Below are 15,568 nucleotides of genomic sequence, written 5' to 3' on the forward strand. Positions count from 1 at the left end.
ACGCGCTAGCTGCGACACAACATCTGACCGCGTACGCCAAACCCACAAAGTCACGTTAATCTGCTGTCTGGTATCGATAGGGAGGCAGCAGTATCGTATCCCAGCCCAGCTCCGTCAGTGCGGAGCGGATTGTTGTTGTTGAATCATTCAGTTTAATACCCCACTGTTATAGCTTTTGGTGGCCGGAGAGGAGCTGTAGTGGGCAGCTGTTTTGCTCCAAGTCCGAGTATCGATATCCCCAAGTAGGTAAGCACCTATACGTAAGCGCGAATGAGCAGAACGAAGCAGAAATAAAAACCTGAACAACTTGAACTTGAACTCCATCAAATCGTCATTCGACGAGGTTGCTGGCTTGCCTATAGCCGAGGTACTTCTCAGCTTGGAGATCAGCCCCCAGGAGATCACTGCGAATTCTCGCAGTCATGTATGTGCCTATATGTACGGGACTTGTGTGATTCTTTTTAGCGGTTTGGGGCGTGTAGGTGCTGATGGCTGTAAATTTTATTTTGTTTTCCACTTTTAACGCTTCTTCGACTTACTTTAGTGCTCATTTTTGCCGTTCTTTTTCTGATAGCTTCCGATTTGCGTCTGCCTTTTTTATGTGTTGTTTTTGTTCCGCTGATGCTGTCTCTGTACACAAGAAAAGATGTTTTTATATTGCTGCTGCTTGATGTCGAAGTTGATCTGTGAGCTCTGGTGATCAGACGAGTGTTCCGTTCAAGTACAGAAGTACAGCTACACAGGCTTACGTAACGGGATGTCACTAGTTCACTTTATGCATGGCCACTGAATAAAATTGTGTGCAGTGATGTCGCACAATGCAAAACAACTGCTTATCGCTCACTGTTGGAATCTCAATCGATTTATTCACGTTGCCTATTCTAACGCAATCTACCCTCACGAAAGCACACGCGTATCGGAAAAACGTTTTCAGGTCAGCAGACGAAAGTGGCAATATTAGAAATCGAGGATAGTTCAAAGTTTACAATGAACACGACAATAGCTTCGGGGGGAAAGGCATAAAATCCCCAGAGAAAGTCCCGTGCGAATATGAAAAACAGTTCAACCGTAGGGCAATATAACCGCACCGGGAGAAGATGTTGATCGAACCGAACAAATTCTGAGACTGGTCTGGCCGACCGGAGAAGGCGTTAGGTTGCTCTCGTCGCCATTAGGCCTTCCGTAGTCTTGGTTCACTCGCTCCTTGTTGCTCTCGATAACGGGCCACAGCAGCGCTACCTATGCGCACGCGGTATCTAACGATGTGGTGGTACGCCGGCTTCTTGTGGAAGTGTAGTGTTTTGAATCGAATGATGAAATAGAACTTTTAGAATTTTTCATGAATAAATAAAGCTCATTGGAGTTTGTTTTGTGCTTCACAAAATTTCTATTGATTCTTCTATTTTTTTATTTTATTTGAAGATATGATAAGATTTAATTTAAAATTTATTTGACGAATAAATGCACAACCAACCCTATCAGATTACTCGTTTCAAATGAAAACAAAGACCGTACTAACTAACACTCCTACAATGATGTTTATGTTTAATATAAACTAACAAATCATTCACGAGTAAGGATATGCGATATGATTTTTTATATTTCCTAATTAGTATCATTTCTAATTTATTTTTCGCTGTCATCCTAATTGGGTAAAACTTAATAAGGCCATTATGAACTTTTCTTTAATAACATAGGGAGCCGGGCCCAATTCTTGGTACTTGTGATTCACTTCGGCAGTGGGTTTTTTTGAAAGCTAGAGCGCTCATAGGGTGTTTTATGTATTTTGGACAGACCGTTACGCGTATATAATTTGGCCACCTTCATTTGATTTGGCCGTAAATGTCCAAATTATATACGCGTCCAAAATACTTTGATCACATTATTTGGCCACAATATGCGTCGTAGTGAAGTGCTCCTTATTGCAAAGTTTCAGACAATTCGGCCGAGAAAACCCCCCATGCCAAAGTGAATTATGGAAGTGCCCACGTGGTACTGCCCCCTACTACATTTAAATTTTTGTTATAAGCTGAATTGCATTGTTGAGATTTTGTTGTGAGAATAGAAGATTGCAACAATTTTGTCCAAAATTATTGAAAACTTCATTCAACATTTGCTCCAATGTTTCAACGGATATGATCAGTACCGTAATCTGGGGGCAAATTGAACGCTGTTTCACAACTTTTTGTTATGTTATCCTTTGGAATTCAAATATCGTCAAAATAATTTCGACAAAATCAGTACTTCATTGATCTTTATCAGTTTATATGATCGATTTTTTATTAAATAACATTTAACATTTCATAAAATTAGTTTTAATATCAAAAATTGAAAATTACATACTGAGGTGAAATTGATCACTATACAATGAAGCATGTTTTAAAACAAAAATATTCCTAATCTACTAAATTTGGGTTTGCTGAATCCAAAAATGATGTCAAAATTCTTACAACCCGTGTATATCATAATTTTTTGCAGAACCAAACTTTATACTGCATAATACGCCATTCTAGAATAAACGATTTTATGAATAAAAAACTATGCTATGATTTCAAAAATGAGCTCAGTAGCTCACACCTTCTTGCTAGTATTACAACAGCTAGTCCATATCTTTATTTTTTTAAATTTCTTTATTAGTATCATTCTAAACTTTACATTGATTTCTTATATCTAGGTGTTCTGTGTTATTAGACGACACTTTCATCCTAATTTGGTAAAACAAATTTAAGATTTTATTAACATTTTCTTGGTGAAGCGGCGTGTAACTCAAAGAATCATTAGAATTATCATTGATGTAATAGTAGTAGTGTCGCCTTTCCATGTACATTTTCAAAACAAACAAACAAAAAATATAACATTTGTGTTAAGCATATTTTTATGTAATCACTTGGGAAATTCAGTAGATTGACGAGTATAGGAAATCAAAATCAACTCTTCAATCGTACATATCAAAAGAAAACATTATAATTTGATGAACGGTAACGGAATTTCTCTGTTTTATATTGGATTTATCGCATACATGTATGTTCCGTTTTTATCACGTTCCGATTTTGTCACGCTCCGATTTTGTCACGTTCCGATTTCGTCAACAAATTATTCCGTTTTTATCAACACACAAAAATTGTTTTTTTTTTTAATTTCAAAATGTTTCGAACATAAACTAAATACTTATTTTGAAGCAATTTCAATGCTTTTCAATAGCCTCAGAGTTGAATTTTCGACATTATGTTAATGTTGAGCACCTACGATACATGGTAGGTGTCAAGTCATATACGATCCAATAAATTTTGACGCCTTCTTATCCACTAATCAGTTGGAGTTCTCAAACTTAACATGGTCTGTTGAACAAGATTGACTCATCCTTCATCGAGAGTTGCGATGGCCACGTCCTAGCAACAACTGGAATTTGTGATTAGTTAAATACGTACTTGAGAGAGTAAAACCGACCTCTTCTTTTTCTTATATAATATGGAATCAAAGAATTTTCTATGTAAATTTGATAGACATAGGGGCTGTACATTGATTACGTAAGACAATTGTGGCGATTTTTTAATCCCCCTTCCCCATATGGTACGATTTTTTTGAATGAAAATAAAAAATAATTTGTATGCTACCTAGGATATCTGCAAACCTCCTCCCCCATAACCCCTTACGTGCTTAATGGGTGATCCCATATATGTTCAGTTATTTTATATACGGGATGCACTTGAGAATGAACTCAAAAATGTTTGGGCAACGGCAAAACACATGATCAAGTTTATTCTGATTTTGATAAGACTGTCAACCTTGTCATATTTTGAACATTACCTTCTATCTCGCTAGCTCGATAGCGTTGCACAAATTATAGCAAACAGCCATTGATTAGATTCTGTTCCAAGGGATAGGGGAGGAACTACTTACTTACTTATTTGGCTTTACATCAATTATCTTGATAAAGCCTCGCCAACAATAATTCGCCAATTCACTCGGTTCATGGCCTCTTCTCTCCATCCTCGACTGTGACCCACGCTCTCCAGGTCCTGGTGCACCTGGTCAATCCACCTAGCTCGCTGCGCCCCACGCCTTCTTGTTCCGACCGGATTCGTAGCGAATACCATAGATGGATAGGGGAGGAAGTCCAGCAAAACTAAACAATCTATAGAAAATTGTTGAAACGTACCCACGTCTCGCACGTTGACATCCCGGATCGTTGACTTTTGAGCAGACAAGAACTTCCCCACATATAGACTTAAAGCTTAGTTAGGAGTCTTATATGCTTATTCATCAAACTTTACAAAAGCGTTTCTTGCCAAAAAGTTCTAATATGGTGTTGCTTGTTCTAGAGTTTGTACACATTTGTGTTTTTGATGAACTTCTATATAAATAAAAATGGAATGGTGTTTGTATGTCACGAAATGGCTTAAGAAACGGATTAAGGCGGCAGGATCCGTCATTGGTTTCGGAACTTCCAAAAGCAGTTTTTTCTTTCAAAATCAAGAATATTTACAGGAAAATGTGTTCACTGTATTATATTCTCCAACCGAAACACAGTGAACACATTTTCATCGAGTAATTCTTAGTTTTGAACAGAAAAACTGCTTTTAAAGTTTCGATGATGACGACGATTACGATGACGAAGCGTTGATCGTAAATAGACTTACGTAATTATTTCACTGTTTGCATTGGTCAAGTGTTCCGACGTGTTTGAGTAAAGGAAATTATTTAGGAAATTGTCTGAAAAACTGAAAAAAAACTGAAAACTAATCTGTCGTTTTGTATGGGAGATTGCATGCCATTTTTCAACAGCCTATTTGATGGAAAAACGAAGTTTGACGTGACCACTAGTATTTTATATTATTTTTACTTAACAACTAGAACTTTAGTTTAGTTAATTGCCAGTCTTTTTTTTTTTGTTTTTTTTTTTTTGTTTTTTACAAGGGGGAAATCTGCAAACAGATCCCCTGAGAAGATAACTCAGGGAATGCGGGGATGACGCACCAACGACGACCCGCTAAAACCAGCCTATGCACTGTGCATGAGCAATTCATTTAGAATTGCTCAAGTGGTGAACAGTGCATCGACATGACCCTTGGACTCAGACCCTCATCTCCCCGGAACCACCTTACGGTATTTCTTCGGGAAGGGACCAGTGCATATAGCACAACACGTGTAGCAGAAGTAGCCTAGGCAAACTGCTTCTCTTAGCCGACTTAAACAATGTTACAAGGGACCAGCCTCGGCAGGGCTAATCCTCTGCAGCCAACTCTTGGTCGGCGCGCCATAGACGCTGCAATTCTAACATAATGTGAGTGACAGCCGTAGTTACTGCATTCCAGCACTCGGCATCCGCACACATTCTCTCTATAATATTGTCGGGGGACGTGTCCCCTCCGCATGTAGTGAGCATGCGACCTCTCACAACAATGAAACGGGGGCAATCGAACACGACATGCTCCGCTGTTTCCTCTACACCAGCACAATTGGGGCACGCAGGAGATTCTGAGTGCCCGAACCTATGCAGGTACTGTCTATAGCAACCATGTCCTGACAGAAACTGCGTCAGGTGGAAGTTCACTTCCCCATGGCTTCTACCATACCAATCTGACACATTTGGTATTAGTCGATGGGTCCATCTACCCTTAGTGGAGTTATCCCATTCCTGCTGCCAGCTTCTGAGCGTTTCCTCTTTACACGTGTCGCGGACTCCTCTGGTACCCCTTTGGTTGAAGCATTGAACATCTTCCTTGATGATGAGCCCGATGGGCGTCATCCCGGCTATGATGCACACGGCCTCTTTAGATACCGTCCGGTATGCACTTGCTACTCTTAAGCACATTATCCTGTACGTGCTTTCCAACCGCTTTAGGTTTCTTCTCGTTATAAGCGCTTTTGACCAGATTGGTCCTCCATACCTTAGTATGGATAGCGCCACGCTTGCCAGCAGCTTGCGTTTGCTGGCAATTACAGCAGAGCTGTTAGACATCATCCTCGAAAGCGCCGCTATAGCCGTAGATGCCCTTTTACAGGCATATTCAACGTGGCTAGCGAAGCTCAGCTTGTCATCAATCATTACCCCAAGATGCCTAAGGGATCGTTTGGACTCTATGGTGCAATCACCTATCGAGATAAGCGCCCGTTGCTCGGACTTGCGGTTGTTGACCACCACCACCTCAGTCTTGTGACGGGCCAGTCCTAGTTTCCTAGACTTCATCCATTCCTCAACCCGGGAAAAAGAGTGCGCTGCTGTCAACTCTACTTCCTCCATCGATTCACCATATACCACTAGGGTGATATCGTCGGCAAAGCCAACAATCTTAACACCCGTCGGAAGGGGCAGCCTCAGTACGTCATCGTACATCGCATTCCATAACAGCGGGCCCAGGATTGAACCTTGAGGTACTCCCGCGGTAATTCGAACGCTTTTCTGCCCCTCCTCTGTGTCATACAGTAGAATCCTACCATCAAAATAGCTTTCTAGAAGCTTACACAACTGCACCGGTACCTTGAGGCGGTGAAGCGCGTGTGCTATTGCTTCCCAGCTTGCGCTGTTGAACGCATTCTTCACATCCAGAGTGACAACCGCGCAGTAACGGATGCCGCTCCTTTTATGCTCGATTGCCACCTCAGCTGTATGAACGACCGACTGGATGGCGTCCAGAGTAGATTTACCTTTTCTGAATCCAAACTGGTTGTTGGACAGGCCGTCCGCACTCTCCGTATACGGTACTAGTCTGTTGAGAATCAACCTCTCCAATAACTTGCCCGTCGTATCTAGTAGACAGATAGGTCTATACGCCGACGGGTCACCTGGTGGTTTCCCCGCCTTTGGTAGTAGCACCAATTTCTGTCGCTTCCATACATCCGGGAAGATTCCTTGATCAATGCAGCGTTGCATCGTGGTTCTGAACATGTCCGGATCCGTGTTCACTGCCGCTTTTAAGGCAACATTCGGGATACCATCGGGTCCCGGTGCCTTGTTTGACGCGAATGATTTCACGACTTCTGCCAGCTCTTCGTTCGTCACTCTCGCCACTTCTTCTTCTTCATCTGCCGCGTACGGCGCTGGGGGCCATGGGCTTATGGGATGGTGCGGGAAAAGTACATCGATTATCGATCGCAGCAACTCGGGCGATTTCTCTTGGGGCGCTATGGCTCCTTTGGTCTTAGCCATTACCACTCTGTAGGCGTCACCCCATGGACTAGAATTGGCACTCTCGCATAGGCTTTCAAAGCATGCCCGTTTCCGACTCTTGATTTCCTTTTTGAGAGCCAACTTTGCCTCTCTGAATGCTGCAACGCGTTCCTCTCTTTGTGCTTCTGTGCGTGCGCGTTGCATTCTTCGTCTAGCCCGAAGGCAGATTGCTCGAAGATTTGCAATTGATTCGCACCACCAATACACCGGGGGCATGTTCTCTCTAGGAGGGGCTTTTCTCGGCATGGAAGCATCACACGCTCGTGATATCACAGCAACTAGCTCTTCACCGTTTAGGTCCAGAGTGTTCCGTTCGCGCCTCAGGGCTTCAGTGAATACTTCGCCGTCGAAGCGCGCTGTTTTCCATCCTCGGGCTTGGGTCGAGTTACATCGCGCTGCCTTCCGCCCGCCTGGTATTATACTATAGCGAATCGATTGATGATCGCTATGAGTATAACCGTCATCAACGCGCCAGTTCATGGTACCTAAAAGGTTAGGACTACAATTGCCAGTCTATTCGTGATCTAAGGTAAAGCTAAATGGCGATTAGTGCATCCTTGTCGAAGTTGGTAGTAATAACTTTAGAAGAAGGATGACCATAATCATTTTACTGATAAGATTTCAGCAATTCAAAGCGTCAATATGCATTTCAGTTTGCAAAACTTTTGCAATATAACTCTACATTTAATCGGCAATCGGTTGTGGCCAAAAAAGCTCTCAGTTGATAACTGCAAAAGTGTTTATAAAAACACTAAGCTGAGAAGAAGGCATTTGCTCAATTGGGATGTAATGCCATAAAGAAGATGAAAAATCAGAAGGATGAGGATGAATGGTAGAAAAAGAAGTTGTTTAAAAGATTAAACTTCAGAAAAATCAATGAAGCTTATCATTTCCCCACTTCCTTGTAGTTAATTTCACAAATATGACGCATCTTATGATGCAAAGGACATTTATGTGATTATCGGTTTAATATTCTATATTATATTTATTGTAATTCATACCAAGAAAACTAAAACTATAAGTGATTTATTACAAAATCATACTGATTGATAGTAGTCTGAAATCAACGTTCATTACGAACCTATAAGAATGAACAATCTAAATGCTCCTCACAACTTCTAAACATCAATAATGTGCATTTATATGATGAAAATGTGTATTATCCTGACAAAACTGCAATTTTATTATAAAATTTGTAAAATATTTTGTCTAAGAAAATTATTCCGTTTTTGTCACGGTTCCGTTTTTGTCAACTGAAAATTGCCGCTCGTGTTGATAAAAACGGAATATACCTGTATTTCTGTTATGCACCGGTACGGTTTATGTTTGCAAGAGATGACAGTGTTGCCAGGTGGTTGGTGACAGATTTTTCTACCAATTGTTATATGCTTGTTTTCGGAACAATTGCGGCGTATAATTAAAACTTATCATTTTGCAAATAGTTTCCTATCACAAGATCACTGATTTAATCAAATTTTAATGATTTTTGTGTTCAATTCACATTAAATGCTATGATTTTACAGATAACAACTCTGACATCACTGCGCTCAACGATCGCGATGATTGTGCACACACGATAGACGCGTCCTGACGCATCGCACTGTGGAGCTTTTCAATTATTTTGGGTGGTCCAAATTAATAAACTCTTGGTATGATTTTATGCTTCGTAGAGATGGTTTCTGTAATTTGCGAGAATCGAAAAACAAAAAACGTATGGGCTTTAAGTTTCTATGCTTTGCCCAACCTTTCCGTACTGAAAATTAATACAACAGAAAAAAAAGTTGGATATTTTAAACTATAAACACAGGCATGTCTCAGTGTGCGGCGGCGGAGTCGATTCGCAGCAAGTGAAAACCACCGCCATAATAGTTTTGAGTGTTGCGGTTAATAAAACTTTATAAATATTGAAATCCCGGAGGAAATGTGTTCCTTTATGGAGAGTGAATGGAAGATTTGTTTGGTGGAAGTGTAGTGAACGCAATATGGAATCCAAAACACAAATGCTTGCCGCTGAATTACAATGGAAAAGATAAGCACCTTCTATTTACAAGTGTAGTTGTGTGAGGCAATGAAATGCGGCATAAGTTCGGAGATTTTTTTTTGAGAATATAAATCTCATGCATATTGTCGCTAAATTGATAATGCTGTACCTCAGAGGGGTGATTTAATATTGAAGTTCCACCTGAAGCATTTTTCTTCGTATAAATTATCCATAAAATCAGCTGATGAGCAGTTATATTTCATCGATGCTGCAAATACCAATACTGTCATAACAATATGTTAATGATTTTTGAAGAAGAAAAGAAAAAAACGTTTTGAATTTACTTAACCTAACTTAAGGTGAAGATGAATCGAAGCCAATTTTCAAATTTTCAAGAGCACGGATCTGGAGAACCAAACACCCGTTTGAGCTGAAAACCTAATCGATTGGTCACCACCAGCTAGTGACCAATCGATTAGGTTTTCAGCTTAAACGGATGTTTGGTTCTCCAGATCCGTGCTCTTGAAAATTTGAACTTTGGCTTCGATTCATCTTCACCTTAACCTAAACATATAACGCATTAATCGTGGCAATAGAAGATTGTAACGATTTTCGCCTGAAATGATTCTATGCAACTCATTGGTACTATACCAGGGAGGAAGCTTCAGAATCATTTTTAAAGTTTTATTTTGAACTCTCTGCAGAGCTTTCTTCCTGCTATTACAACAGCTAGTCCATATTGGTACAGCATACAACATGCCTGGCCTGAAAATTTGTTTGAATATCAAAAGCTTGTTCTTAAGACAAAGTTTTGATTTTCTGTTCATAAGGGGAGAGAGACATTTTACATATTTGTTACATTTGACTTGAATGCCCACAATGCGATTTTTGAAAGTTAAATTCTTATCTAGCATGAGCCCTAGATACTTAACTTCATCTGACCAAGTTATTGGAACCCCTTCATCGTGACAAAATGTCTACTTGAAGGTTTTAAATAAAGAGTTTTTGGTTTATGTGGGAATATTATTAGTTGAGTTCTTGAAGCATTAGAAGAAATCTTCCATTTTTGCAAGTATGAAGAAAAAATATCCAATCTTTTTTGCAATCGACTACAGATGACACCCAGACTTTGTCATTTGGCAGAGAGGCAATGAAATGCGGCATAAGTTCGGAGATTTTTTTTTTGAGAATATAAATCTCATGCATATTGTCGCTAAATTGATAATGCTGTACCTCAGAGGGGTGATTTAATATTGAAGTTCCACCTGAAGCATTTTTCTTCGTATAAATTATCCATAAAATCAGCTGATGAGCAGTTATATTTCATCGATGCTGCAAATACCAATACTGTCATAACAATATGTTAATGATTTTTGAAGAAGAAAAGAAAAAAACGTTTTGAATTTACTTAACCTAACTTAAGGTGAAGATGAATCGAAGCCAATTTTCAAATTTTCAAGAGCACGGATCTGGAGAACCAAACACCCGTTTGAGCTGAAAACCTAATCGATTGGTCACCACCAGCTAGTGACCAATCGATTAGGTTTTCAGCTTAAACGGATGTTTGGTTCTCCAGATCCGTGCTCTTGAAAATTTGAACTTTGGCTTCGATTCATCTTCACCTTAACCTAAACATATAACGCATTAATCGTGGCAATAGAAGATTGTAACGATTTTCGCCTGAAATGATTCTATGCAACTCATTGGTACTATACCAGGGAGGAAGCTTCAGAATCATTTTTAAAGTTTTATTTTGAACTCTCTGCAGAGCTTTCTTCCTGCTATTACAACAGCTAGTCCATATTGGTACAGCATACAACATGCCTGGCCTGAAAATTTGTTTGAATATCAAAAGCTTGTTCTTAAGACAAAGTTTTGATTTTCTGTTCATAAGGGGAGAGAGACATTTTACATATTTGTTACATTTGACTTGAATGCCCACAATGCGATTTTTGAAAGTTAAATTCTTATCTAGCATGAGCCCTAGATACTTAACTTCATCTGACCAAGTTATTGGAACCCCTTCATCGTGACAAAATGTCTACTTGAAGGTTTTAAATAAAGAGTTTTTGGTTTATGTGGGAATATTATTAGTTGAGTTCTTGAAGCATTAGAAGAAATCTTCCATTTTTGCAAGTATGAAGAAAAAATATCCAATCTTTTTTGCAATCGACTACAGATGACACGCAGACTTTGTCATTTGGCAGAGAGGCAATGAAATGCGGCATAAGTTCGGAGATTTTTTTTTTGAGAATATAAATCTCATGCATATTGTCGCTAAATTGATAATGCTGTACCTCAGAGGGGTGATTTAATATTGAAGTTCCACCTGAAGCATTTTTCTTCGTATAAATTATCCATAAAATCAGCTGATGAGCAGTTATATTTCATCGATGCTGCAAATACCAATACTGTCATAACAATATGTTAATGATTTTTGAAGAAGAAAAGAAAAAAACGTTTTGAATTTACTTAACCTAACTTAACCTAAACATATAACGCATTAATCGTGGCAATAGAAGATTGTAACGATTTTCGCCTGAAATGATTCTATGCAACTCATTGGTACTATACCAGGGAGGAAGCTTCAGAATCATTTTTAAAGTTTTATTTTGAACTCTCTGCAGAGCTTTCTTCCTGCTATTACAACAGCTAGTCCATATTGGTACAGCATACAACATGCCTGGCCTGAAAATTTGTTTGAATATCAAAAGCTTGTTCTTAAGACAAAGTTTTGATTTTCTGTTCATAAGGGGAGAGAGACATTTTACATATTTGTTACATTTGACTTGAATGCCCACAATGCGATTTTTGAAAGTTAAATTCTTATCTAGCATGAGCCCTAGATACTTAACTTCATCTGACCAAGTTATTGGAACCCCTTCATCGTGACAAAATGTCTACTTGAAGGTTTTAAATAAAGAGTTTTTGGTTTATGTGGGAATATTATTAGTTGAGTTCTTGAAGCATTAGAAGAAATCTTCCATTTTTGCAAGTATGAAGAAAAAATATCCAATCTTTTTTGCAATCGACTACAGATGACACGCAGACTTTGTCATTTGGCAGAGAGGCCTGCGTCATCCGCAAACAAGGATTTTTGACATCCCTGAGGTAACTCAGGTAAGTCAGATGTAAAAATATTGTATAATATTGGTCCCAAAATGCTGCCTTGGGGAACACCAGCTCTTACAGGAAGTCTTTCAGATCTGGAGTTCTGATAATTAACCTGAAGTGTACGATTTGACAGATAACTTTGAATTATTCTAACAATGTATGTTGTAAAATTAAAGTTTTTTAATTTTACGATCAAACCTTCATGCCAAACACTGTCGAATGCTTTTTCTATGTCTAGAAGAGCAAGACCAGTAGAATAGCCTTCAGATTTGTTGGAACGGATCAAATTTGTTACACGTAAGAGTTGATGAGTGGTCGAATGTCCATGGCGGAATCCAAACTGTTCATTGGCAAAATTGAATTTTCGTTGATGTGGACCATCATTCTGTTTAAAACGACCTTCTCAAAAAGTTAACTAATGGAAAAAAGCAAACTGATTGGACGATAGCTAGAAGCTTCTGCAGGATTTTTGTCTGGTTTTACAATTGGTACAACCTTAGCATTTTTCCATTTGTTAGGAAAATATGCTAATTGAAAACATATGTTAAATATATCAACTAAGAATGATATGTTACTTTCAGGAATTTTCTTGATGAGCATGTAGAAAATTCCATCACCACCAGGAGCTTTCATAGTTTTGAATTTTTTTAATTATAATTCTCAATTCTTCCAAATCAGTCTCCCAGGCATTTTCGAAGTCCTGAGTAACTTGATTTTCAATTGGACTAGTAAGGCTGATACAAATGTTAATTTTCTTTTCTTTATTATTTTTTGGATCCATTAGAAAAACGTAATCCAACAACAATTTGGTTAGTAAATCTTACACCGACTTGGACAGCTTCAGTCATAGTGGTGGCTTTGAACATTGCATCAATCATTAGATTCAATTGTTCAGTAAGAAAATTCAAATCAGAGGCAGACATGTCACTTGAAGTGGGTACATTATCTGATGAGTTTCCGTTAGAATTTTCGGTAGACGAAGAGGCGGAGTAGAAGTTTCCTGTGGAGGCAGGTTTTTTTCCATTTGATTTGAAACAATTAGAACGGGTACTCGTAGTATGAAAATGGGAGAAGTTCAAATTTCCTGCTACGATATTGGCAAAGGATTTTCCTTGGGTAGATACATTCGAAATTAAAAGATTCGTACGGCTACCCGACGGATTAAAATTAGTTTGTGAATGAGCATGTTTATTATCTTCCTGATGAGTATGATTCTTGATTAAACGATCGTTAACTGTAAAGTGAGCATTGTTCGATACTCTACCAGGCAAATTCCGGAAACGGACCGTTATCGTAACGGATATTACTGTTCATCTACCTGGCACGAGCCTCGAGGACTTGCCTACGCGAATGGCAAACCCAAAAATTTTACTTATGATTGCCCCCGCATTTTTTTTCGTTCCTTATTTCTTTATTTTTGAAATGATAAACTTTACATTTACAGTTACACGATTTACCACAATAAAAATCGTTTAAGCATAGGGAAGCCAAAATTTAAAAAAAAAATCATCACTATAGTGGATACATACGTTTTATATATTTGTTACATTTGACTTGAATGCCCTCAATGTGATTTTTGAAAGTTAAATTTTTGTCCAGCATGAGCCCTGGATACTTAACTTCATCAACATGTCTATTTATAGGGGTCAAATAAAGAGCTTTTGGTTTATGTGGGAATATTATAAGTTGAGTATTGGAAGCATTAGGAGAAACTTTGAGTAGAACTCGCCTCATTAGAATCCGTTGAGTTCCGCGGTAATTTACGGAATCATTAGAAATATCACATACCCTTATTCCCTAGAACCATCTGTGTTTGTAAACTTGGTTAAACCGAGAGCCAGTGGCAAACTGTTATTTTATCCAGCATTTGAGAGAAGCAACATTTGTTCAGCTCAACACCATACATAGATAAACACCATTACGGTGGCGTTGAAGCAGAGAACATCAGAGTTCGCTAGCAAGAACTATTCTATCACGTTCTATCGCTCGGTTGATTGAGTATCGAATAGTGTTGTTTGTTTTTACAAAAACGCCTAGAACTTTAAACGGTGCGGTGCGCGGTTGAATATTAAAACGGTCGTAGTGTTTTGGTGGCCATTATGTAGTGGCGGCACGATGATACGCACGGAAATGTTCGTCAAGAACAAATAACGTGATGCGTCATATCGGACAAGAACCTTGATCATTTATTGTACTGCTGGAGAATACTAACAGGTATCTGCCTAACTACCGAACACAGCTGGTAGGAAATGGTAGGAAGTTCTATGTATAGTTCTAGATAGACTACACGCAGGCTGGTATTCATGTAGAGTCAATAGCAAAAGTTAGCAGCCAAATGCTGCCTTCAGACGAACGAAGATGATATGAGATATGTATATACATTAGCTTCATTGAGGGTTTTCTTAGCTCCAATTTTGACTAATAAATTGTGTTTAATTTTGAAGAATGTTCGATTCATGTACCACTTCCACAAACATGACGAAATAACATAACAAAACGACTTTTGGCACCACTGGCAATCAGCTGATACATGTAAACAAGTGCATCAAAATCTGCTCAACTTGTACATAACATCTGCAAGATGACGCGCGAGTTAATTTATTTTACAACATGAACAATATTCCGTCTTATTCGAGAGGGAATATAATTGAAAGGTGAACGACATGGTTTTCCATTTACTGTAATCCGAGGTAACATTGATCATTTTTATGGAATTTCTTAAAAAAAATAATTTGAAAATGTATATGTTGCAATTTTTATATTTTTAAAATAAATACTGACACCCATTGCTCGTGTCTACATACTGTATTTTGTTTTCGAAAGTTTTAAGCATGTTCAAAAAAATGTTTAAGTGATTTTTTTTTCCTTTGCTGATATGGGGTAACGTTGATCATCCATGAAATCAACGTTCGGTAATATTGAAAACATCATTATTTACTAAAACCTTGGTCCCTAAAGCCGAATATAAAGGCCAAATTCTTACAAGTTACTTTTTGAGTTATTTTAAAATTAAAAACACCTTGAATTGTTGAATACGCCTACAGGTAGGCAATTTCCTAAGGAAATTTTTCATTCTTTATAGTAATTTATGAATTATGCTTAACTGAACATATTTATGGAAGTTTTGACAACGGAATCGTTTTGGCGATGTCAGTTTTAATAACAACCGCATTTCTCTTGCTCGTATCACTCATGTGAGTTGATTTTCGCAAAAACCTTATTGTGTTTTAGCTCATGAATAAAAGAAAGAGAATCACCATTCATGCATTAAAAGTATTTCATCGATAAATTCTGATTCGAGC

The 15,568-nt window shown here is 38.4% G+C and overlaps 2 protein-coding genes across 4 annotated transcripts in view; one reads left to right on the forward strand and one right to left on the reverse strand.

Moving 5' to 3' along the window:
- The window catches only part of LOC5572367 (BTB/POZ domain-containing protein 6), a 31,549-nt gene extending 30,284 nt beyond the window's left edge, over positions 1-1,265 (reverse strand). The window contains exons 1-2 of one of the 2 annotated variants that reach the window (XM_021854460.1): positions 750-1,265; positions 540-630 (exon numbers count right to left, since the gene is read on the reverse strand). In XM_021854460.1, the coding sequence (XP_021710152.1) occupies positions 540-551 (12 nt within the window). In that variant the 5' untranslated portion in view covers positions 552-630; positions 750-1,265. Of the gene's footprint in view, positions 1-539 lie in introns of both variants that reach the window. The other variant, XM_021854459.1, reaches the window with a different exon arrangement.
- Positions 1-15,568, forward strand: part of LOC5572359 — a 17,780-nt gene continuing 2,212 nt past the window's right edge. The window contains exon 1 of one of the 2 annotated variants that reach the window (XM_021854462.1): positions 1-246. The gene's annotated coding sequence lies outside the window, so the exon portion shown is untranslated. Of the gene's footprint in view, positions 247-14,169; positions 14,481-15,568 lie in introns of those variants that run through there. The other variant, XM_001660267.2, reaches the window with a different exon arrangement.

This window comes from Aedes aegypti, chromosome 3 (assembly GCF_002204515.2).
Source record: "Aedes aegypti strain LVP_AGWG chromosome 3, AaegL5.0 Primary Assembly, whole genome shotgun sequence".
Taxonomy (NCBI): domain Eukaryota; kingdom Metazoa; phylum Arthropoda; class Insecta; order Diptera; family Culicidae; genus Aedes; species Aedes aegypti.